Consider the following 25,187-nt stretch of genomic DNA (forward strand, 5'->3'; position numbering starts at 1 on the left):
GAAAAAGGTCATTTAAATAACTTTCAATGTAGAATGCTTGTGATGCCAGGGTGGTCTGATGACCTGGGATAACTATTTCTACAGTCTGCAGAGAATGGTTAGAAAAAGAGGAAAGCAGCAGCTATCTGGGTTACAATTTCTTGTTGATTCTAGAGGTCGTAGGAGAATAGTCAGACTTGTTTGAACCGATAGGAAGGCAACAGTACCTCTAGTAATCACTTGTTACAACCAAGGTATGCAGAAGAACATCTCTGAAAGCACAACACATCAAATTTTGAACCTTGGGCTACAGACCACAATGGGTGCGTGGCCACGCCTGTCAGCTAAGAACAGGAAACTGAGGAAGTTATTATATGTAATATAACTGTAGTGTAGTTTGCTTAAAGGCTACTGCTAGCGTTTTGATTCTTAAACGATTGAATATTTTATTTCCTTATTGCATTTACACTTCAAAAATTCTAAAAGTTGGAATAACTTCTGACACATTTTCAGCTGGAATCCAAAAACCTAGTTGCTGGCTTTTTGTCACATGAAGCAGAGTGATCATTTACTTCTGGGTTTACTTGGGGCGATCGTGGCTCAAGAGTTGGGAGTTCGCCTTGTAATCGGAAGGTTGCTGGTTCGAGCCCCGGCTCGGACAGTCTCGGTCGTTGTGTCCTTGGGCAAGACACTTCACCCGTTGCCTACTGGTGGTGGTCAGAGGGCCTGGTGGCGCCAGTGTCCGGCAGCCTTGCCTCTGTCAGTGAGCCCCAGGGTGGCTGTGGCTACAATGTAGCTGCCATCACCAGTATGTGAATGTGTGTGTGAATGGGTGGATGACTGAATGTGTAAAGCGCTTTGGGGTCTTTAGGGACTAGTAAAGCGCTATATAAATACAGACCATTTGTCCTAAAAAAAAAAAAATCTCCATGGGACAAAACAACAGATCCCCCAAAAACTTCCTGTAACGTATGATCTTTTTATCAAAGATCAACTTTTAATGCTTCACAGAGCATGCACACCCTTTGATATAAAAAAAACCTCTTTATTTTGTTCCAAATAGCTTCAGGAGATTAAAGTTCTGCAGAATTTTAAAATAATAAATAGAAAATTTTCTTGTTAAACTTTTTGAACTTGTTGATTTTTTGTTTATTTCCTTGTTTTTGCTCACATGTTTATTGAATAGGCGACCATATTTAACTAATCTAGAATACAATCATGCACATGTGACTGAGATTTCATACCATATTGATACTTTGGTATTGTTATAGATTTTCTGTGCATTGGGTAAACTAGATGAATTGCATGATGTTAGTGTTCTTTTTCATTTATTTATGCAACGTATACCTTAACTTATAACCTACACCTGTTTTGCATCAGTTAAAAGTATGAATAATTCATTTACGTGTCATCATAAATCAGATTAAGAAGCACTCTGAGAACACAAACCTCCACCATGGCAGCTCACTCTCTGCACACTATTTGCTTTTATGCAAATAGTTTTGTATTTTCTGTATATTCATTTTGCCTTCTTTGTTCTTTTTAAAAGTAACTTAATAAGTTTAAGACGTGAAACAAATGCATTTGAGCATAAATGTTTATTATTATTTTTTATTTATGTGTTTAGACAAATTTAAATGTTTAGCAATAGATACATAGTAAGGAAAATGGATTTGCTAAGTAAATAGTATACGTTTATTTTGTTTTCCAAAAGAAATTAGTACTTTGTACATGTCTTCAAATTTTTATGCATTTAAATCGTGATGAAACCTGTTTCTGTAATGTACACAAAAAGTATCCAATACCAACATGTTTGCGTCAGTCTGAAAGCCTGTTTTCATTTTAAATAGTTCTCTATCCCTTTGACCTTGAGGTAAGTTTATTGACCTTGAAGGAGAGGTCAGAGGTTAAATCTAAGATGAATCATAGTTCCTAAGTTTCTAAAAGGTTTTCTGTCCATTTTCAACCAATAAGTCATCAAGCTGGCCGTGACGACCTTAGTGGATGTAAGGCAAGTTGTAATGGATTATTACAGTAACATGACCCCACTCTACACAATAAACTTTTATCAGAATCAATTCAAAACTTTTTTAGCTATTGTGTTCATGGGACAAAATGACATACATGCAAATGTGGCCAAAAACATGGTGGTGGTAAGAAACTTGCTGTGGAGTTGTGAGATGTGATACATGTTTGTGTCACCTTATTCATAAAGGAATTAAAAGAAAATTAAAAGAATTTAACTAAAAAGACAACTTCAAGCATAATTACACTCTTTTCCACTTTTGGTGCTTTGTCGTTACTCACCCAACAAGCAGTTTTCCTAAATTTTCTCACACAGAAAGTTGACTAATGTGAGGTCATCACAGTTTACCAAGTAAAAGTGATCACCTCACATTAGCCTCTAGAGAAACAAGGATTTCTTCTTAGCTTGAAAAAGGAGATGTATATATTTAAGAAAAAGAAGAATATCTCTAAAGTGTCAAATTATATGTAGACATATGAAGAAGAGAAAATAATTAAAATGAAAAAAATCAAGACACTGATGCAGAAAATTTAAATTGAATTCCTGTATAGTCAATATTTTAGAAGGTATAAAAACTAGATAGGTGTTATTAGTGGTCCGTATAATGAATGCAGGCCTATTTAAAACTGTAAAATGAACCAATAAACTCTCAGAGACTCAATGATGAAATGCAGAAAGAGTACAGGCAAACATTTGCTTCCTATCATCATCTCCTCTCCTCCTCTTTAAATTGTGTCTGTATGTGTGGCTGTGTGTGAACTGCATATTGGTGTGTATCCATTTTGGAGTGTTTTGGATGCATCACACCTCTGCTATCTCTTAGCTAATGGGAACAACGATAACATACCTTCCATTAAAAGAACACACGCACACAGAAAAATGATGTTAACACTCTGGCTGACTGCTCCTAACTATTTTTAAGAAGCACTCCAGTGGTGTGGCAGCGCACACCGGGAGGTTGGGTTTATCTGAACCTCAGCACCTCCTCTGACAAACAGCTGACTGTCACACCCGAGAGAGAGAGGAAGCTCCAAGAGGGATGACAAAGTCGAGCAAAATGTTAACACAGTGCTGGAGCTACAGAGTTTTGTTATCGGAAAGGTCACACTGTGAACAGAAGCCTACAACAATCATTTCCAGAATCAAATATTTAAAAAAACTAAGTGCAATTCAACTAAAAATAGTTTTTTTTCTAATATGGCCAAACTTTTCAGATGAATTAATATTTATTTTCAAACGCTTATCCACTAAAACAGCTGCTGCCTACTGTCTAACCTTGTGTCCTTATCTTAGTCTAGAAACACATGTGACTGTTAAGCTGCTTGCTGCTGTTATATGGGCTGATCAGACCCAAGATGATCCAAGTTTGTTCCAGTGTTGTTCACATGATACTGTTCTTAGCTAAAAGCACACACTAAATATCTTATCGTTATCTTGAAGATTGTTTATGACATGATTGATATTTTGTGATTAACATTTGGAACTAATGATGACACCTACTACATAAAGAAGAATGGATCCATCTATGGTCTCATGACTCTCCCCCAGTTACAGTTCTGGCCCCTGGGCACAGTTTTTCTGCATGTAGACAGTTTGTGTTTATGTTTAAGATTAAATATTAGCACATCTACCTCCCGAATCCCATTCATTATTGTTCAGTGTGCTGGTAAGAGTATAAATTTAGTCGTAGGGTTTACACTTATCTATGAGGGCAGGTTGGTAGAAATAGTCTGTGTGGGACTGTTTGTTTCATTCACCATCCTGTTTTTTATGTAATATGTGGATGCCTAGTGTACTGCTTCACACATTTGCCTGACAAGTGAAAGACACACAGCCTGCCCTCTGCTGGTCACAATGTGGTACTACCTCATCACGCACAAGCTACATTTTATGTGTTCCTGTTGTGTTATAAACATTTTTGTCTGTTGTAAAAGTGAGGGCAGAGGTGTTACTAATGTAACTACTGATAGTGGTTTGAAAAGCTAAGCCAGCATGCAGTACCTGTGTTGTTATTGATGGCATTTAGATATAGAAGCACTAAAAAATGCAAATGCTTTACTTCACTTGGTGGTCTCAGTGCTACAGCACTGAGAAACTGAAGGGTACAGAGGCCAAACAGGGCAGAAAAGTCAGTGATAGTAAAAACTAACAGCTGGAGAATATTTTCTTTATTAATTAGGATAATTAGAATCGAGATTGTACACAAAGACCTTGTATCTTAAGTCCAGAGAAATAGTTTAATTATCTAATAATAAATAACTAAATAAAATATAATAAAGAATATAAATACATAAAAATATAATAAATATAAATAAACATTTAAAACTAGATTATATAAAACAAATCTATATTCATAAATACATATAAATATAATTTGTGAAAAAAACAGTGGCACTTTTTTTTTACTGAAATTTGTCAGCAGTGACTCTTTTTTTCCTGCATCTGTCAGTCACTGTTTAAAGTTGTCTGAACATGTTGCGTGCCTTTAACTCATCATTCCTACCACAGAAGACAAGTGGGTTTTTATGTGTTTCTGAGGCTTGGGGGGGTAGAAGGGTGGGGGTGACTCTGGACAGCTGGTCTTCTTTCTGTTCCTGCATCACTCCTCCTCCTCTTCTCCCTCTCTCTCTCTCTCCTCATACCATGCTGTCATTTTTCAGCAGAACAAAGCAGGAGTCTTCACCGATCACTGCTGGATATAAACTCATCATCTATGCAGGTACATGAGGACATTTTGGAAGTTTGGGTGTTTAGCTTTGAACAGACTCGCTATAAAGTGAAATTTGGGTACAGGCAAGTTGGTTCTTACAGGCTGATTGCAGCAATTACTGAACAAAGTATGATCAGACTCAGTCTTCACTGCTATTTTATTTTTCACAGTAGCATTACTGATGGTATCATGCATTAGAGTGCCGCTTTACTTCTGTTATTGTTGGACAGCATCATGATTGTTCCACTCCTGTCCACTTCAGATGTTGACCATCTCTGTGCTCCTGCTGCAGTTCCTCCTCTTCCTTCATCTTGTGTCCTCCTCTCCCCTTTCCAAGGTAAACTCACTGCTGAAGATATGTCGTTTTGTTTTTATTTTGATAAAATGGAAATTGAGAGGTGTGCGGAATAATTATAGTGCTCTATTATGTTTAAGTACTAATGAGAATATGTTTAATATTACACTAAAAAAAGCTTTTGTTGTTACTGTTGTTGTTGCTAATACTCACTAGTTAGTAGCTGATGTTTACAGGCAGGTGTGTGCTTGCATATGTTGAGGTAATCATGATTTAGGAAAGTGTCTGCATGTGTTTTGTGCAAATGTTTTTAAGGTAACATAGAAACCCACAGAAATATAGAACAGGTCCTCAGGTGTGTCTCGCACTCCCTCCACCTGTAATTTTGGTGAAAACACACTCTGCTATGAGTAAGCTTGTTTCAAAACAAGTTTCAATGGAAACTTTTTTTAAGTTACCTTTGAAAGAAGATTAAAAACATATGGTGACACACATTAAAATTTACTTTACTTCAAAGGTTTCAACAATCATGAGATAAAAACACTTTTTGAAAAATGTGAATAGAGTAACTCCAACATGTCTTTTTAAATGTATATGTCGTACACAACAGCCAATTAATAAAAATACATCGGGATAAAAAATGAAAAAATACAATAAATCAGAAATGTTACAAAAAAGACAGAACAGAATCCAAAAGGACTTTTAAGGGAAAAATGGATTACTGCAGAATTGAAAATCTACACAATGTTCATGCAGAAGAAGCACAGGATTGTTAGAGAAGAGAATAATGAGGTTGACTAAGGGAAGGAAAGAGAAGAGAAAATATAAAAGAGAGAACGAGAGAACGAAAGAACAAATCCAGAAACTTGGTTTGCAGCCAAACAAAGTAAATAAGACATATACTCATAATTACACCAAAAACATTACTGCGGTGTTTGTGTGTGTGTGTGCGTGTGTGTGTGTGTGTGTGTGTGTGTGTGTGTGTGTGTGTGTGTGTGTGTGTGTGTGTGTGTGTGTGTGTGTGTGTTCCGTACCGTCAGCTGGTTGCTAACAGCAGGTTTTCAGTGCAGCAGGTGTCAGCTGGACAGCCACAGGCGACAGATGTACCTATTGTGTGTGTGTGTGTGTGTGTGTGTGTGTGTGTGTGTGTGTGTGTGTGTGTGTGTGTGTGTGTGTGTGTGTGTGTGTGTGTGCACCCTTCTGTGTCTTTGTGTAGAACAATCTGGAAGTGAAGACATTTCACTAAAGTGAGAACATTTCTTTAAAGTGACGAGTTTGTGCAGTCCTCTGTCATTTAAAAAACTGTCCTGAGATCAAAGTGAAGATTACTGCTGGAGCCTGAGTTAAGATGTCCTTATGGTAGAGCTTTGGGAATACATGATTTCAAAAATGTTTTTCATTTTCAGGTTTTCCATCCTGTTAATAAAGAGGAATGTCAGGAATCAGAGTGTAATTTTGTTCTTCTGTGTATTGAGTATTTATTGCTGCTTCATATAATTCACTGTCTCTTTAAGAACACTTTGAAAAGGAAATCTTGGCTTGTCATATCATAAACATGATGAACTTACTGAGAATTATCATCTGAATCTCGTCTGTTTTTCAGCTTTTTGAACTTTTAGTGAGTTTATGTTGCACTGATTACCTGCCAGCAGGTAATCAGTGCAGGGATGGAAATAAATACAACACAAGACTCTGAATATAATAAAGAAAACAAAATATTTCACAGGTAATCATTATTTTTTTTATTTTTTTTTATCATTATAATCATTTTTGTTCAGCATTTCTCATTTGCCTCCAAAATGTTGGCTTTTGAATAAGTTTATTAAAATTGCCTAAAATAATATTTATATAATATTTATATAAATATTTAATAATATTACAATATATTATAACAGTGCTTTGCCCATATTTACATTGGTTATAACAACATTTTACTTATCAACTGTATCTTATCAACTGCATCTTAATTTGGTGTTTAATATATTATTTTCTATACATTCACATTTAATTCTTTCAGTTCCTTTAATATGTAACTGGGTTTAAATGGACATTTGTTGATAAATCAGTTTTTGTCTCAGTCAGAAATGGAGGTGGTGAAATTAAATTTTAAATTATAAACAATGAAAAAGTCCTGAAGAAGACAGAATTTAAAATGAGATGCATCGCTTCGCAGCTGCTCCAATACATTTTGTCTGTGTGTGTTTGTGTGTGCGAGAGAGGGAGAAAGTCATGGTCATTCAACGTGCCATGTGGCCTTTCAGACGAAGGTCAAAGGTCACCATCTGGAATGTGGAGCACACCCATCCCAAATTATTCCTCCACTCTTCCCAATTCTCTTCACTGTGATGACAATGTCTTTGTCCCTGCGTGTTCTTCTGTGTTAGGATGAGTCGGTGTGTGCCAGGACTTTCTGCGGTGCAGGTAGAGAGTGTGTATCGACTGACCGAGGAGAACCAGTCTGTCGCTGTTTACAGGTAAAGGTACTGATAACTAGCAAACATGTGTACTTGTAAATGTGTACGTCTGTATTAGTTTAGGGAAAGGCTGCAGGTAATATTTCTGCAGCTACCATTTTTTGGTAATCTTCTATTGACGAGCCTGTTTCCTTTGCAGCAGTGTGACATGTCAGAGCACTGGGTGTGTGGCAGCAACGGAAAATCCTACAGGAATCACTGTGAACTGCACAGAGACGCCTGCATCACCCAGACCAAGATACACGTGGAGCACAGAGGACACTGTCTGGGTCAGTTTCCACAAACACAAACTCTTTAAGCTTTGAGTGAAGCTTGTGCAGTCATGAAGGATTTGTGTGTGTTTCTATTTGCAGAGAAACCAACAAAGGCCAATGTGAGCCCCAGTAAGTCACGAAATATTTCACATTTTTACACAATTCAGCAAATTTGAGTGGCTGTCTAAAGCCGGTCTCTTTTTCATGCTTCACGCTTGCAGTCGTGTGTTTCCTATCTGATCGTGACTGGATGAGAGAGAGAGTGATCCAGTGGATTCAGAAAGAAGCTGAAGATCTGGCCTCAAACACATCAGCCGGTGACATCCTTCAGACATATTTTCAGGTGTGAATACTTCATACACTGTATAATAATTACAAATGTATCTGTTAGTCACTTGTAGGAAGAAATGATACATTTTAGCTTATTATCTTGCATAGCTTCAGCCTTATGATATACCATTATTGTAACCATTTATTAACTTACATGGATTCTGACACTGACTGCTTGCATAGTCATTCTTAATATATTCACTTCCTAGTTAGAGAAGGAGTAATATATGAGAATATCTGTGAATAAGAGGTAAAAGATTTTGAATGCAGTTGTTGATGGTGTTTTTGTGTCACAGGCGTATGATGATGGGGATTCACAGCTTGATTCGAATGAATTTCTGCGATTCCTGAAGCACAATGAGACGGCACTCAACATCACATACTCAGACACTCTGCAGACTAACCTGCTGCTGAGGTATTCGTTTTTTCATCGCTGAGAGTTTGTTCTTCTAATTGTTTCGCGTTTTGCTTTGTTGTTTTGTTTGTATATTGCAGCACACATTTTGCACATCATTTTAGAAATTAAATGGCTGTTAAAACTCCATATCCAGACTTCTCCAGTCATTTGTCTCTTACTTCTTTCTTTTTCTTAGATCTCTGTGTGTCGATGCTTTGATAGAGCTGTCGGATGAAAATGCTGACTGGAAGCTGAGTTTGACTGAGTTTATCAACTGTCTTACGCCCACCTACCACCCAACTGAGAGAAGTAAACATGCATACACACAAGCAGCAAAATAAGAGTATGAAACTGAACAAACACTTTTTGTGTTTGTGTGATTGACATTTTTATAAGATTTCTATTTGCTTTTCTCCATTGTATTCAGCTTTGGATTTATCCTAACACTGTTTATCATTTGAAGACTATTATTTACTGCACTTTACAATCAAGAACAAAGAGTTTACTACTTGGGGATGTATGTATAAACAAACAAAAAAGGAACATATAATTACACAAACACATACTTAGTGGCAAAGTATGTTTAACTCAATGTATGATCTACATCAGGAGTGTCGAACACAAGACTCACGGGCTAGAATCAGCCAAGCAAAGTTTTGGATAATGTGAAGAAGAGCACATATTTTGGACTATTTCAATGTATTTTCACACATTTTACAGCATCTGTTCCTTTTACAAGAATTTTTATTAAAAACTGAAAACTGAAACTTTTTATATTTTTAAGGACAAGAAAGTTAGCTGTTCTTGTGTTTATTACATTGTGTTTTATGTGTGTAGAGTGTGCTCTGGAAGACGAGGTCTTTGAGGATGGAGCTGAAACTCAGATGGAGTGCAACAAGTGTGTGTGCGCCTGTGGAAACTGGGTGTGCACCACTCTGACCTGCAATGGTGCGAGTTCACTTAAAAACAGTAGTCGTATTGTATGACTGCTGCATTTGTTCTGTTTCTGCCCGCTGCTGTGTTTATCTTTGCAACATGTGTTTCAGGAGAGCATCAGGTTGATGAAGATACTGATGAAGGAGGAGAAGATGAAGAAATGACCGAAGAAGAGTGGAGCAGGAGGGTGGCTGAACTCAATGCTTTACAGGTCGACAGTCTCTCCTGAAACAATATTATTAACCTTTAAATTATTATTCACAGAGACGTTTAATCTCAACATAAAAGTTACTCAAATTTAGACCAGAGTGGCAAAAATACATTTATTTCTTCTGAATAAATAAATGCATTAAACTGCAGAGTAAGGGAGTTTAACAGAAAGGCACAACCAGAAAGAGTTCCACTTCCAGGTTTTCAATAATTTTTGATTGAATATTTTTTATTAATTAAAACTATTCACTTAAATAAGTCATTTAAATGTACAACTACAAAATTCTTCTGTAGCAATGTGATGCACACATGATTGGTATAAGTTTAAACACTACCTACAGGTCAATGAACGTCTCTTTTACCTGTTTCAGGCATCTGTCACCATGCAGAACTGAGGTCGCAACAGCCAGTTATCAACTGAGTGGCCTTCCGCTCCAAACATGAGGAACAGGTTTAGTTTAAATAGCTGTTGTTATTATTCTTATAAATGATTCAACACATTTTATTTGTGTGAACTGTTAAATCACTTCTAAACATTATTCTACCTCTTATTTTACTTCCTGAATTTAATGCACTGAAGTTGGTTGCTAATTCACAACCAGTTTTTAAAAAATGTTTTTAATTTGTTATTGATTGCTTTATACTTTTAAAGAATGGAATTATATTTTCTGGCTTTTGAAGAACACATGAGCACGTTTTTGTTTTTTTCAATTTTTGATTGATAACTCTGTCTAAACTTTGATTTCCCTCTGTATTAATGAACAAGTATTTATGACATCTAATTTCTTATGATCAGTGAAACAAACAAACAGCCCCCAATGCTGTTTGTTTTCTTGAGGTTTGTAATGAGATACTACTTTAACTGTTTTGATAGTGAAAGCTATTTTTGTATCATTTTTTATCTAATAAAAATGAGCGTGAGAAGCAACTATCGAATTCTTTTTTTTATTATTCATTGTTCAACACAATATATACAAATGTTGTTTTAATAAATAACAGTTTACAAAATATCAAGAATGTAGGTTTAAGGATTTATTCTGAGAAAAAAAGAAAGAAAAAAGATAGAAAAACATTAAAATGGGTTAAATGCTTACATTATGCTAAAATAATAAATCCAATCATCAATAAGGTCTCCAAACAGGCTCCTCCCCTCTCATGGAAAGACATGCCCCTTCAATGTAATTGGTCAGTGCTGTGACAACATTGCGGTCCTCCCCTGTGGTTTGGAATGGTTGGTTGGGCCCGTAGTGGAAGCTGCCGGCCTGGAATGGACCACTGTGGCTGAGCGGAGCGGGGGGAGGAGGAGGAGAAGACAGATAGGAACTGTATGGAGGAGGTTGGGTAGAGTAAGGGAGAGCAGGCAGGTGGTGCATTCTGGGAGTAGGAGCGAATGAAGATGCCAAAGAGGTCATTGGGCCCAGAAAGGACTCATTCATCCACAGAGAGGTGGAAGGAAAGGATCTGCATTCTGAAGCGAGACAAGAAGCATCAACATCAGTGTTTCTCCAGAACTCGTTGTCTTCTTTTGTTGTTTGCTCAGCTGTCATGTGACATGAGCATGACCACGCCCCACTACTGTTTCATAAGAGAAAGTTTTCTTTCTAAAAACTAAAATTACAAATGAACAACATAGTTTTTAATTTTCAGTGGCCTTGCTGTGTCATTCTTGCTGTGACATTTTATGTCTTACCTGATGAAGCTGTGCTGCTACTGATGCTGCTGGTGGGCCTAAAAACTCCAGCCTTCATCTCCTTCTGCCTCTGACCTGAGATCAGAAGAAATAATGTTAAAACCTGCCCGGATCACCTCAGAATTGATCCAATCATACTGTTTTCACTCGTATTTACTAACGTCTGGGCAGCCGTGGTCCGTCCACGGTAATCTTGATGGCCCTGTGTAGGGTGGCGATCTGAGGAGGTGATGTCAGCACGTTTATCGTCAAGGTGAAGCTCTTACCTTTAAAACGATAATAAAACATATGTACACATGAAACTAGTTGAGTATACTTTATATACATTTGCCTACTTTGTTTTTATTTATTTAACTGAATCAAATTTTTTGTCTTATTCACTGTTTTGCTTTGACTGCTCAAAACTTTTCACTTGTTAATGTACTTTATCCAGCGTTATTTCTATTATATTTAAATGTATTTTTAATACTCTTAATTGTATTTAGTGTGTTCTTTATTTCTTTTAAATCTTATGGCTTTTTAATTTATTTAAATGTGCTCATGATTACACATGATTTGCTTTCTTTTACTCAGTTTTGCTCTGATGTTATTGATTAAGAAACTAATTAATTAACTAGAGTTAATTAATTCTGGCTCCATAGCTTGATTATTGATCTAACTTTACAGGTATTCAAATATTTAAAAGAAACATATAACAACAACTAAATGTTTTAACTGTGTGATTGCAGGGCACTGCAATTGCAAATAGTGTAAGCAGTGTAGACAGAGGTGGTAAAGATGGCAGGCTGCAGTCTTTCCTCTTGTTTATTGACAAACAAGTATGAATAACTTGTAACAGTGCTGCATGTATCTGTTTGTATACCTCTGCCGCTGCGGCCGATGAAGCGGAGGTCGTTGAAGTGGGCACAGCCTTGCTTCATGGTGGCTGTGGCATTACGTAGCTCGGCGCTAACATTTTCATCATTGCCAGCCATCACTGTCACAACCACGCCATCAGGCACATCGTTCCCCAGGGCAACAACCTGAGACATGAAAAAACATTGTAACAGGTCTTTTATCTTTGTGAACAGAGGATTTTTACTCTTTCAGTATGAATAAACTGTATTTTGGTTTAAAAAGACCACCAGTGTATATGTAGATTACTCACAGTAAAGGCTCTTGGTAGTGTCTTATTACACCTCCAGTGCTGAGGCAGGCTGCTGCAGAGGAAATTTGGGCTGTCGGTCGGGACCAGTCCTCTGGGTGGAGCTGTACTGCACTGGTGGAGACACCTCAGCTCCTGTTCATCCAGTTGACGAGTGCTGGCTGATGGTGACTTCACCACAGGATCTTAACGATAGGAATAAAGAAGTCCATTTTTATCCCATTTTGTCTTTCATTTTTTGTTCTTTTCTCTGAGATTACATGCATTTTAGACTTGAATATATTTTTATTTCCTGAAGTCAGTCTTAGATTCAGACTTTATTAAGAGTCATATTAGATGGCAATTTAAATAAAGGGTTAGCTATTGTAGCTACTGCCTCAATCTAAAGCACTCCAACACCAGTTATATTTGTATACATAAATGTGTATTGTAAAATCATTACTAATTATATACATTTATTTTCTTTTTAATTTTGGACCGTTTGGTCCTCCATACAAGTGAGATTGCCGCAGGAGAGCGCTCAAAGATATACAGCATATTTTGTTAAAGCTGTGTCGCTATGGTGGATATGTTAAAATTCTGAGTACTGATTAGAGTATAAACACTTCCCCCTTAAGCTGTGTATCTTCTTCAACTGTAATCTCAGCTGCTAACCTTGTATTTAACAGCTCATAGCTGGAGTGTAGCGCCTTTCGACCAGGACATGTAGAAAACTACAACTACCATACCCTCGCGGTCCCTTGCGTCATCAAATCGCGCCGAAAACAGAAGAAAACCAGAACATTAACAGTAATAGCGTCTCTCTGACAGACTCTGGTGAGAGTTTTTACTTGTTTTATGCTTTTCTATGTGTCTTTGGTTCTCCTCTTCGCCTCCCCTCCTCTTTCCCTCCTTTGTTTCTTTTCTGCATTGTGTTTCAGCCGCCGCAGTGTTTGAATATGAGGGAACTGCGCTGTATTATTATTCATATTTTACTGCCGGAGGGGAAGTTACTGCGGTCACACCACCTGTCCAACTGTAGGAGTGTGTATGTGTGTTTTTATATTTATGGTATGTGTGTGAACGTGTGTTAGGACGTTGTGTTTATTCTCCCGAGCTCTGTTCTGCTATTTTGTTGTTTTAGGCTCTTGGCTCGGCTTCTGTTGTGCTCTGATTTGTTTAGATGAAGTGATCCCAAAATACTAAAACCACATGAAAGTGAACTACAAGTGCAGCATTGTGATTTATTTCATTTGAAACACACACACACACACACACACACACACACACACACACACACACACACACTGTATAAAGAAGACACACATACACATCTGTCAAAGTAGAGACTAAGTGCAACAAAGCCGTAACATGAACCAGCAGGTTCCTTCACATAGATAAAAACATGATGCAGGAGGATCAATCTCAGATGCAGCAACGATCAGGATAAAAAAAGAAGCTAAAAAAGCTGCAGTATTTCTAATTGGAGCTGCTTTAGCTGTTCTATACTGAGGGTACCTGAGTTTCTGTCTCTATTCAGACAGTGAAAAGGACGGCACATAACATCCACATGCGTGAATGAAGTTATGGTCGTTGCCACTAAACTTGAAGATGAAACTTTTCAGAAGTTTCAAGCAGATGAGATGAATGTTACTTTGTTCAGCTTGGGACTTTATTGGCATTAACTTGGCCGGTGTTCCAGATCTACTGGCGTTTAGATCAACTGGCGTTGGTCGAACAGATGTGTGTCAGTCTTGCGTTTCAGGAGCTGCTACCGACAAACCAGCAAAAAAACGCCAAATGTGTCATCTGTGACATTTGTGAGGTTGTCTCAAACACACTCCGTCAGTCTTGATGCTGTTGAACAACAAAATGCTTAAAAATGTGGCGAGTTTACCTGGTGATATCCTCATGCGCGACGCGATCGCGAAAACAGCAAACAAGTAACACCACGCCGATGTTGTTCACAGGACACAAAGAGTAAACGATCGGGAGACTCTTGTCGTCGTTATCGTTCCCCTCGCACGGTTTATTTCTCCGAATTCAGCGTTTTTGCTTCACAACTACAGCGTGCTGTTTACTTTGTGCACTAACATGGAGTCGAGTCAACCAGCGCCACCTCTGGCCAAGTGCCACAGCCTACAGCCAGATCAACCTGTGACACACATCTGCACCACGTTTGAATTCGTGTCATGCACATTTGTACCTTTGAATTGTGTCTTTTTGTGCGTCATGCAAATAAACCTTTGAAATGAATGAAATGATATCATGTATTTATTATCAGCCTACATTTGTACAAAATTCCAAATTATATACACAAAGTCATAGAAATCACCACTCCAATTGGTCATCATGATTTTGATATTCTCTTTTTCCATAACAATGAAATACGCCTTGGACAAATATGACACATCAATATTTCATTAGTGTTGTAACATCACATGTCGCTAGCATAGTCTGTCTGTGTCTTTTCCCTGAAAATGAATATTTCCAGCCAATATAGGCAATTCATCAACATGGCTGGAGTTATATACAGTCTGTATAAGTGTGGTTAATCCAATGAACATTTGTAAGGAGACGGCAGTTACTGTGAATTCACAGCAGTTACACAGTGATTAGTAATAAACAGCCAGTGAGAGTGAGTGGATATGACTGTTCCCACCACTAACACATGACCATAGCCCACTACTAGATTAACTTGTGACACATCTGCACCTGCTGCTATGATCACAGTGAGTAGAGGCTGAGTGGCTGCACTTACCCCTGGTACATCCAAATCTGCCCACAAACATGTTGAAAGATGCAATGCCAGCAATGTGGATTGTCAACACTAAAAACAATCAGTAAGCAAAGACAACAGGGATCACTTTTTTCTGTTTATTTAGCACCCACAACATTTGTAGTCGCCTTCTGCACAAGGGAAGTCCACACACACCGTGTGGTACCACTTTCCACAGAAGGTGCAATCTGCAAGATTGAATGAGATTGTCAGAGTCATTGTCTGGCTGTTTATTACTAATCACCTGCTGTACATTCACAGTAACTGCCATCTCCTTACAAATGTTTATTAGATTGACCACACTTATGCAGACTGTATATCACAACCAACTCTAACATGTTTGTTTGCAGAGGGCAGACACAGACAGACTACGCTAACGACATGTGATGTTACAACACTGGTGAAATATTAGTGTGTTCACGACATTTTTCGTATGGGCAAAAGTATTGATATCAGGATGGTGATTCTTATGTGTATGTCATTTGGCATTTTGTACAAATGTAGGCTGATAATAAATATATGATATCATTTCATTCATTTCAAAGGTTTATTTGCATGACGCACAAACAGACACAATTGAAAGGTACAAATGTGCATGACACGAATTCAAACGTGGTGCAGATGTGTGTCACAGGTTGATCTGGCTGTAGGCTGTGGCACTTGGCCAGAGGTGGCGCTGGTTGACTCGACTCCATGTTAGTGCACAAAGTAAACAGCACGCTGTAGTTGTGAAGCAAAAACGCTGAATTCGGAGGAATAAACCGTGCGAGGGGAACGATAACGACGACAAGAGTCTCCCGATCGTTTACTCTTTGTGTCCTGTGAACAACATCGGCGTGGTGTTACTTGTTTGCTGTTTTCGCGATCGCGTCGCGCATGAGGATATCACCAGGTGAACTCGCCACATTTTTAAACATTTTGTTGTTCAACAGCATCAAGACTGACGGAGTGTGTTTGAGATAACCTCACAAGTGTCACAGGTGACACATTTGCCGTTTTTTTGCTGGTTTGTCGGTAGCAGCTCCTGAAACGCAAGACTGCCACACATCTGTTCGACCAACGCCAGTTGATCTAAACGCCAGTAGATCTGGAACATCGGCATTAACAGACAGAGTGTTTGGAGCTGCATGAATGTTAGCATGCCTGTGGATACACCAGAACACTAGCTTACAGAATGACTTTTCAGTCTGCAGTAATGACCCAAAGCAGGCTTTCAGAATTAACCGAGATTCCTTATTTCATTCCTTATTAAGGAGGGGGGGAAAGAAGAAAACTATAACACGCTCTGATTTTAGTAGAATATTCAACACTGCTATCAGAAATCATTCAGGAGGCTGAGAGGCGAAACTGCTTTTAAATCCTAAAGAGGTCCAGCTGCCTTTTATGATGACATTGATGACTGAGAACCTACACAGACATTTATATTGGGGGTGTTCTCTTCTTGTACAGTCAATAGATGATATAAGAAGATATAGTATATTTTGACTATATATAGTCAAAGTATACCTTATAGTCAATAAAGTATATTTAAAGAGAGAACAAAAGTTAAAATATTGTTAGATCTTTTCTTCACTCAAAAGATTGTAAATTAATTTTGCTCTCTAGTTTAATGTGGTTCTGTCTTGGTTTTCTCATCAGGTGGGTGTGGTTATGAGCAGTCCCATGGCTGGCTCCGCCCCCTCCAGCTCTAAAGACCGTCCAGCTTCCAGGATCAATTTTATCCCAGAGCTACAGAGCATGATGTAAGACACACACACACGCACACACACACACGCAAACAAACAAAGAGAAGGAGTCTCACCCCAGTACAGCATTGGGCTGGGGCTGCTGAACAGACTGTTTGAAGCCATGGAAACCTGTTTTTTAAAGGAGAGAGCCACAATATTAGCATTGTGGTTAATGACACTTTGCAAATCCAAAACAGATGCCTGAAAACAGCACATAGCCCTTCATTTCAATATTTTATATAACACATTTGCACAAAGAGTTCAGAAGAATTTCAAGAAATTAATTTTTTAAATTGCTAAAGTATAACTTTAAGTAACATTTGGTTTTATGTCAAGCAAAACAAACGAAAAACAAAAACATAAAAGTATGAAATTAAATGGCTCATATCCAGAGACATGAGCCACGAGTGATAATCAGTTCAGACTTGAAGTCTCTAGACATTTAGTTAACCTTTACATTCACAACCAGTCAATATGACTGATGGAAAAAAGTACTGCTCTGCACAAAAGAAAAAAAAAAAAGAAATCTAATTAACATTCCTACAAATTCACAGTAAGTGACAGTAGGTCAGTATATACAGAATGTAATGTTTTATCAGTTTTTATTAGCAACTCTTTCATTATTAGTTTATTTTTAGGTTAAAATAATCACATTTTCTTGTATTAAGTGACAAGAAACTCCATATATTTAGATTTTGGACCTTTTAGTTAGAAAAGAAGAAATAATCAGGAAGGTTCAGCATTAATAAATAATCGGCATTTTTCACCATTTTCTGAAATCATCCTGTCGAGGAAATAATTAGTGGATAAATCAGTGAAAGTGGAAAAAGATCTTTAAAAATAAAAATGTAGTTAAAAACAACTGTTAAAAGCAACTGTTAGTTAAAACTGTTAGTTAAAGTTAAAGTTAAAAACAACTGAACAACTCCGGTACCATAACAAATTACTTTTTGACTTAGTTTCTAATATGAAGTCACTTTTTCTGCTTAGGTTTTTTAGAAGTACTACACGTAAAACTGTCATATTTAAATTCTTACTGAAGGATTTTTTTTCTAAAGAAGCCACATGCCTGCTGCAGCCTCCTTTGTGTTGTGTGTCTTTTGCTGTACTCACCTTGTGTGGGCTGCAGAGAGGTGATGCTGGTGGTCAGAGAGGCTAAAACCAGACTAAACCCCAAAACCTAAAATCAACCTAAAGTCTGAAGCCAACCTCCGAACCTGAGGCCAACCTGCCCACAACCCCAAACCAAAACCTCTCTCACCTGTATGACAGAGCAACAAACAACCAATCAGGGAGCAGGTTAAAGGGCCGGGGGGCAGAGATTAAGCAAGGGGAATGGTGGGGGTGGCGATCAGGTGTTTGTATTTCATAGAGAAATAAAAGGAGAGAGTGGGAAAGAGAAGAAATGAGAGAAGGAAAGCGCTCCAGGATGTGGGTTTACGTTAGTCTGCCATCATGGAAGTGGCTTTCTGGATGCAAATTGAGGTTTTGACCAAATTGTGGTCAAGGTGTATGTGTGGGCCTGTTGACCTTAGAGTGTGTGTGTGTGTGTGTGTGTGTGTGTGTGTGTGTGTGTGTGTGTGTGTGTGTGTGTGTGTGTGTGTGTGTGAGAGAGAAACAGAGACATACACAGACACATTTACTAGCTGCATGTTTATTTGGAAAGTAACCAAAACTTCAGCTCTGCCTTGTTTTTAGACAATAAATCATGTTTTTGTTTAGTTTAGTAACAGTTAATAGTTAAAAATTTTAAAACTTTAATACCGTACAGATTAAGAACTGCTTTTCATCTTATGAAGATTCCTTTACTTATGTAAAATGTTTATAAACAAGCAGTCACACCAGATTTTTAACAAATCTGAGCTGAACTGAATCTCACTACCAACTTAAAGTATCTGCTAATTTTTCTCCTGCTATGTTTCAGTTAGTACCAAAACAAGTTTTAATATCCAGCTACATTTAATTTGGATGCAATTAAAGGTATTTAAAGTAATGTGTGAGACGCATCCTTTAAAGGACTAAAGTCATCTGAGACAGCGCGTTTTACAGTACCTGTAAAAAAGTAAGTACGCCCCACTTTTAGCAGCAATAACTTGATTTAATTGATTTCTGTATGACTTCCTCCGTCTGTCATATTCTTCACAGCATTTCACTTGAGTTGAGGTCTGATCCATTACAGCAGTTTGATTCTCGTCTCTTTCAGCCATTGTGCTGTAGTTTTGCTGCTGTGCTTGGAATCATTGTCCTGTTGCATGACCCAGTTTCAGTCGGGTTTTAGCCATCTGACATGACCTTACACTTAACCCCAGAATACTTTGAAATAGTTCACAGTCAACTCAATGGCTGCAAGGTGCCCAGGTACCCCCGTACTTGATTTGTTTGGCTTTCTCCAAACGTGGTGCTGTGCGTCATTGCCAAACATCTTCACTTTGGTCTTGTCTGTCCAAACGGGATTGTTCCAGTCTTGTGGTTTGACTGCCATGTTCTCTTTTTTGAGAAGGGGCTTTCTCCTGGTAACCCTTCCAAACAAGCCAGTCTGTTTCTAATTATTTGCAAGTGTTAGTGGTTTATGGTGAGAATAAAAATGAAGGTAATGTCCTGTAATGACAGTGTTGAATGTGAGCATCTTTGTATGTCTCTTTAAATTACTAATAAAATATCTCACCATTCACAGGTTTTAGCTGTTGTATAGTTAGTAACGATGTGTTATTCATAATTTATTTATTTTGGGTAAATTTCTGTGTTTTTATAAGGCATTTCTTTCTTGTTTGGTAAATAAAGTACTTTGCTTCTTGTCCAACTGGAAGAGGCTTCAGCCTCCCTGAAACCTTTGGTGAATAAATGGTTTTTAAAAAGGGATGGATGATAGAATAAATATAACTGCTGTAAAACTATTCTTATAGCTGTTATAATGTACAAAATATATACTTAGAATATATAAGTATGTTTCTCTGCAGGAAATCCACTCTTTAAAAAAATCCATACCATATATTTAGCTTTTTTGTTACTTATTATGATTAATTATGTAATATATTTACCTTTTAAATAACAGTGTATAAATACAGTAATTTTAATTTTGTGAAGGTGGTAAGAGGCAGGCTTCATTAATGGAAAATGATAGAAGTAACCCGTTAGAAGTGATCTTTCAGAGCAGCAGTTTAAAATGAGTGCTGTTAGCACAACCGGCGCTATGTTTAAGAAACGTTAATGAGTTATGACTTTAGACTTTAACAATTAGCAGCTCTTTAGCACGTGGCAGTGTAATTAGATTCGACTGACGCACTGGAAGCTCTGCAAGGCTCTGCACAACTATGATTATAGTTGTGTTTGATTTTCAGGTTTGCTCTGGGAGACGCTCGCAGGCCTTTGCAAGAGACTGCAGCGCTGGTGGAGGATATTGTACACACACAACTCATTACTATGGTAACATACAACATAACAAATATAACGCTGTAACAGTTATCTGTTCAAACTTCAAGATCAAAGCCTAAACCACCTGAAGAGGTAATTACAGGCTGAACAATAGTAAAGCACATCAGACAAATAAAACCCTTACATGTATAACTGATGTGGCTGTAAAAATCCACGATTCTGTCTCATTTCGGAGCCTCTGAATAGCAAAAAAACCTAAATGTAATTATATTAAAGCATAAGTGCAATTCATTTCTGACTTTACTGAAGCAATTGGTTTATTTCTCAGCTGCATCAGGCCTGCGAGGGAGCGGCTCTGCGTGGCTCGAGGGTTATTTCACCTGAGGACATTTTATTCCTGATGAGGCGAGACAAGGTACAAAATGCACACGTGAACAAAAAAACATTAAATATTCAAAACTGTATGTCCATGAATCTTTTCTTCCTTTATTGTTTTTTAAGGTTTGAAATAACTAATTCCTCTCCCCTTTTTCTGTTCTTTATCTTCATGCCTCAAAATCTACTGACCAGAGGAAGTTGGCGAGATTATTAAAATATCTCCAGTTTAGAGATTATAAATCCAAAATACTCAAGACTCTTGAGGATGAAGACACACAGGCAGAATCAGGTATACACAGAGCCTCACACACACACAGTGACCTTTTAAATGTTATTATAAAACCCCTGTGACCCTGTTTTGGAGTGGAAATCAATGCGTGGGCTCAAGAGCACTTCTGAGTCATTCAGCTTGTTGTTGCATCCACAAATAGAATTTAAAACTCTTGAAAAGAGCATTTAAATAGTTTAAATAAGAAAAAACTTGTTTGTTTTTTTTCCTTGGCTCACACTTCTTTCACATGGACTGATGCAGAATTGTGCTGTGGCCTGATTGGTTAAAATTTAAAGCTCATTATGAATGTGGTCGCTCTCCTCTTACACAGGCTGAGTGATATATGTGATGGTTTGGCTTCACATCTGTAATGGCACCATTGATGCTTAACATTTGCTACTACTAACATTTGCAAGGCGATGTCAAATCGTATCAGCATTGCACTATAGTTAAAAAGTCCGGGTGTTAAGCTTGTGTACACTTGTGTCACATTATGGAACAAAAAAAAAAGCCAATTTTAAGTTGAAGAACTTCAATTATGTGTCAGACATAAGGGTCTCGTCAGCTCCCAAACGTTTCTGTTTAAAAAAGTGATGCAACACACTGGAAAACATGGTCTTGTCCCGTCTTGTTGGCTTAAATGGTAAATGGTCTGTATTTGTATAGCACTTTACTAGTCCCTAAGGACCCCAAAGCGCTTTACACAACCAGTCATCCACCCATTCACACACACATTCACACACTGGTGATGGCAAGCTACATTGTAGCCACAGCCGCCCTGGGGCGCACTGACAGAGGCGAAATTTAACATTATCATATTGCACATTGCACAATACAAAATTCACCTTAGTTCCCACATTTGATATGTTGTTTTTGCAATACCTTAAATTACATATAGGTTTTAAATAATTTGCAGATCTTTAAAAATATATATTTTTACAGCATCCAAACGTTTTCAGAAACCACTGTACAAAAAAAAGCTTCAAATGCTACAGTCAAAACCCAAGTGAATACTGAGCTCTGGTTTTAATCTTAAGTGTTTCTTTCTTTTTTTGTCTTTTGTGAACAAATTGGGTGCTGTAGGTCCTGCTGGTGCTAACCAGCGGAGGCAGCGACTGGCCCAGGACTTCCTGGTGTGGATGGATCAGACCGGTGAACTCCTGTCATTAGCAGAACGTCAGGAAATAGACCCCATCAAACAGGAGAGGATGGAGGTCAGAGCCCATCGATGTCTGCATGAAAATGATTGATTAGTAGGGCTGTTTTGAAAGTAAATGACACATATATGAACTTATAGATTTAAAACGCCTTGACGCATGCTCAATCATCCGGATAAAGATTTCCCAAAAAGTTGATTCTGCTCATCTGGATGTTTTCAGTGGGAGAAACTTTTTGGGATTATAGATTTAATTTTAAGTGTTTTTATGTGTATTTGAATCTTCAGCGTTTGGAGCGTCAGACTCGGAATATGGACCCGGCTCAGTACGCCGAGTTCTGTGAGAGTCGACAGCTCAGCTTTGGTAAGATTTTAAACGGCCCACTTAGTATCTGTCTCAGGAAGTTGATTCTGTCATAAGTACAAAAGGAGTAAAGGATTACATTTTATTGCTAATGTTTGCTTTCATGTCGGTTTGATGTTGCGTATATTTTTTTAATGCGGACTCTACCTGTGCTCTAAATCATGGTTTATGGGCATCTTATAAATAAGCAAATAAAGCTGTGGACTGTGTTTTTATCCTGTTAGTTCACCAATTGAATAATCAGCTGATTATTTCACTTCTAAATTTAAAAACGTAAGGTACGTACGGTAAAAACCTGATTCAGGATCAGTTTCAGCATTTTAAGCCCGTCTGACCTCTTGTCGTGTGTGCTTACTTGTGCTCACTCCAAGCTAAGAAAGCTTCAAAGTTTCGGGACTGGCTCGACTGCAGCAGCCTGGAGCTGAAACCCAACAGCATGGCCATGGAGATCCTGTCATACCTCGCTTATGAGACTGTTGCCCAGGTAACTAACTCATTACTTCACATATGTGCGTGTAATTTAAAAGCTTTCCCCTGTTTTAAAATGCTTTTCCTTCATTCAGATCGTGGATTTGTCGCTCTTGGTGAAGCAGGAAATGACAGCAAAGACTAATCCAGTCAGTCATGTGATCTCTGCCAGCTACATCCACTACAACACACATGCTGAGGTGCATACACACACTTCATCACACATTGAGACCTATCAATCGCTAAAGCTACCGTCATAATATTACTGAGTAAATATCATCTGTCTTTCGTCTTCCTCCCCAGCAGGTGAAGAAGGATCCAGACTCACCTGAAGCCACCCCTCCCTCCACCCCAGGGTCCTCACACTCGTCAAAGCCCGTCCTACAAGGTAACGGCAGTGTGGATGGCAGGGCGAGGCAGAGGAAACGTAAAAAGGTGAGTCCCAGCTGCAGTTTCCTATGAGTTTAATGTCTGTGTGTATCATGAAGGCACAGGAGAAATTACAAAGGCAGTTTAATTATGGCGGCAGGTTTCAGCAAAGGCGTTTGTCTGCCTCTGGATAGGTTTTGTCAACAGAATTGAATCACAACCTTACAGGAGATCTATATAAAGTGTGCTTAACAAAAGATCGTCATCGACACGACCGTGGAATAAAGGATGCCGCAGAGTAGGGGGATTAAGGGGCTTTTGGCTGCACAAATACACCCTGTAAAACATCCTTTTTAACTTGTAAATTATTATTAAGTATCTGGTGCATAAATGTTTGTTTTGTATGATGAATGTTGTCAGAGAAGTCACTGCAGGTATGATTCCAAACCAGTGGTTTTCATTTTAAATGAAACGCACTGAGATTCAGTATAACTCTAGAGATCAAAACACATGTTAATAGTCCTGAATCTAAGCAGGAGTGTCTGGGTTAAATGGGTCTAAAGTTTGGACCCCAGGTACAACTAAAGTAGCCAATAATTGTTGTGATTTATTGTACATTTATTTGCTTGATCATATTTTTAGAAGGACTTATGATAAATAATGAATAAATGCTCTGACAATAACAAACATTTTGCTGTATTAATCTCTTGATTGTACTAATTTTTGACGAGTCAGACTTTAATGTGTCTTTTTAGGAGAAAGTCTTCTGTGCAGATGTAGAGTATGAACTCCTCTGTTAATTTTCTTAATGTACATAATAACTGATGTTATTGCTAATTGCTAAATGTAAGTCTCTGAACACACAAGACAAGGTGACCATTTTCAGCTCATGGAAAACTCCACGTTCCTAAAGGAAACATCAAAAACATTCCATTGCGTCCTCTGTTGTATTTGTGTTAATACTTATTACTCATGATTGTGCTTCAGAGCTGTCCGGCTACAGTGGAGCCTCCCAGCGGAGCGATCCAGCCCTGTCACATCCGAGAGGCTATTAGAAGATACAACTACAGACACACAGTATGTACACAATGAGAAACTTACACAACTTTTCCACAGCTGATTATTATTTTTTTTTTTTTAAAATTCATGGGTTAAAAGTCGTATAACTAATGCATAAAATACTCTTAATTTAAAGTGTTGGTTTAGATGTTTTACTTTTTCTGTACATGTCTTAACCTGTAAGATTAAAGTTAGTGATTGCTGAATCAATAACTTTAATTTGTCCTTCATGCTCACCGATCCAGATCGGAGTCAAAACAAGCATTCCTTGCTTTTTGTGAAATAGGATTCAAAGTTCAGTTGAATGCAAATGTGACATTTAAAAAAAGTTAACAAAGGTAGGATTTTCCCACAGCAGTCATTTTTTTGTGCACAAATGTGGGTTGTGGGGAGGTATTTTTATATTATTTTAAACAAACCATTAGGTCTTTTTTGGTACTGAGTAACTAGTCATGTTTGTGATTTTGGTTGTCACAAGAAAGCGTCTGTGAATCGCTGTTTTGTTGCAGGAAAAGAACAATTACTCTGCTACCAAACCAGTTATTACCAGACCCCCCCCCCAGAAAAAAAAAAGTTATTTGAAGCAAATCTCTCTGTACCTTGTGTCAGAAATACACTCTGGACAGGAATTTAAATGTGTTTTTTCCTACTGAACAACATGCCGTCCATCTTCTCTCTCTGGCAGAGTGCCTATTCCAGGAGTGGGATGACCTTCCTCACCTGCTGAGGACGCATCAATTATTTTAGGCACATTCTTGGATTTTGTTCTATACATTTTTTTTTCAATTTCTATTGTAATAAAAACTTTTCAGTAAGCCGG

General features: G+C 37.9%; 3 protein-coding genes across 8 annotated transcripts; 2 read left to right on the forward strand and 1 right to left on the reverse strand.

Annotated features, from left to right (window-relative positions):
• The first annotated feature begins 4,662 nt into the window (after positions 1–4,662).
• LOC101480586 (follistatin-related protein 1-like) lies at positions 4,663–10,531 on the forward strand. 2 transcript variants are annotated; one of them, XM_004553513.3, is made up of 11 exons: positions 4,663–4,724; positions 4,978–5,052; positions 7,395–7,484; positions 7,624–7,753; positions 7,838–7,867; positions 7,960–8,081; positions 8,365–8,483; positions 8,662–8,774; positions 9,303–9,413; positions 9,512–9,612; positions 9,983–10,531. In XM_004553513.3, exons 1-11 carry the CDS (start codon positions 4,719–4,721, stop codon positions 10,004–10,006), a joined length of 921 nt encoding a protein of 306 aa, XP_004553570.1. In that variant the 5' UTR covers positions 4,663–4,718; the 3' UTR covers positions 10,007–10,531. The 2 variants fall into 2 exon arrangements, with proteins under 2 accessions (XP_004553570.1, XP_012775159.1); XM_012919705.3 differs by having other exon boundaries at positions 4,671–4,724; positions 5,008–5,052.
• A 103-nt stretch (positions 10,532–10,634) lies between these two features.
• runx2a (RUNX family transcription factor 2a) lies at positions 10,635–17,182 on the reverse strand. Of its 2 annotated transcripts, none has more exons than XM_076891458.1 (6): positions 17,005–17,182; positions 12,449–12,630; positions 12,164–12,323; positions 11,463–11,567; positions 11,302–11,376; positions 10,635–11,079 (listed from the first exon to the last, which is right to left on the reverse strand). In XM_076891458.1, the coding sequence occupies exons 1-6, from the start codon at positions 17,144–17,146 to the stop codon at positions 10,733–10,735; spliced, it is 1,011 nt and encodes a 336-aa protein (XP_076747573.1). In that variant the 5' UTR covers positions 17,147–17,182; the 3' UTR covers positions 10,635–10,732. The 2 variants fall into 2 exon arrangements, with proteins under 2 accessions (XP_076747573.1, XP_076747574.1); XM_076891459.1 differs by lacking the exon at positions 17,005–17,182 and adding an exon at positions 14,322–14,561.
• On the forward strand, positions 13,178–25,187 carry supt3h (SPT3 homolog, SAGA and STAGA complex component). Of its 4 annotated transcripts, none has more exons than XM_023152409.2 (12): positions 13,178–13,261; positions 16,842–16,945; positions 20,269–20,353; positions 20,631–20,717; positions 20,873–20,969; positions 22,035–22,165; positions 22,396–22,471; positions 22,843–22,955; positions 23,035–23,139; positions 23,243–23,374; positions 24,296–24,385; positions 25,053–25,187. In XM_023152409.2, the coding sequence occupies exons 2-12, from the start codon at positions 16,854–16,856 to the stop codon at positions 25,092–25,094; spliced, it is 1,050 nt and encodes a 349-aa protein (XP_023008177.1). In that variant the 5' UTR covers positions 13,178–13,261; positions 16,842–16,853; the 3' UTR covers positions 25,095–25,187. The 4 variants fall into 4 exon arrangements, with proteins under 4 accessions (XP_023008177.1, XP_004553569.1, XP_014263242.1 ...); XM_004553512.2 differs by having other exon boundaries at positions 23,246–23,374; XM_014407756.2 differs by lacking the exon at positions 13,178–13,261 and adding an exon at positions 15,879–16,095.

The sequence above is a fragment of the Maylandia zebra genome, linkage group LG13, assembly GCF_041146795.1.
Source record: "Maylandia zebra isolate NMK-2024a linkage group LG13, Mzebra_GT3a, whole genome shotgun sequence".
In the NCBI taxonomy this organism is placed as follows: Eukaryota; Metazoa; Chordata; class Actinopteri; order Cichliformes; family Cichlidae; genus Maylandia; species Maylandia zebra.

What these genes read in the sequence shown, in the direction of transcription:
- LOC101480586 (XM_004553513.3), top strand. An exon ending in GCACAGAGGACACTGTCTGG is followed by an intron (nt 7,754 to 7,837) that starts GTCAGTTTCCAC and finishes TTCTATTTGCAG; the next exon opens with AGAAACCAACAAAGGCCAAT. An exon ending in CTGAACTCAATGCTTTACAG is followed by an intron (nt 9,613 to 9,982) that starts GTCGACAGTCTC and finishes TACCTGTTTCAG; the next exon opens with GCATCTGTCACCATGCAGAA.
- supt3h (XM_023152409.2), top strand. Translation starts at nt 16,854, where the DNA reads ATGAGCAGTCCCATGGCTGGCTCCGCCCCCTCCAGCTCTAAAGACCGT. An exon ending in ACACACAACTCATTACTATG is followed by an intron (nt 20,354 to 20,630) that starts GTAACATACAAC and finishes TTTATTTCTCAG; the next exon opens with CTGCATCAGGCCTGCGAGGG. An exon ending in CTTATGAGACTGTTGCCCAG is followed by an intron (nt 22,956 to 23,034) that starts GTAACTAACTCA and finishes TCCTTCATTCAG; the next exon opens with ATCGTGGATTTGTCGCTCTT.
- runx2a (XM_076891458.1), bottom strand. Translation starts at nt 17,146, where the DNA reads ATGTGCTGTTTTCAGGCATCTGTTTTGGATTTGCAAAGTGTCATTAAC. An exon ending in CAGCCCAATGCTGTACTGGG is followed by an intron (nt 12,631 to 17,004) that starts GTGAGACTCCTT and finishes CCTATCGTTAAG; the next exon opens with ATCCTGTGGTGAAGTCACCA. An exon ending in TAGCAGCACAGCTTCATCAG is followed by an intron (nt 11,080 to 11,301) that starts GTAAGACATAAA and finishes GTCTCGCTTCAG; the next exon opens with AATGCAGATCCTTTCCTTCC.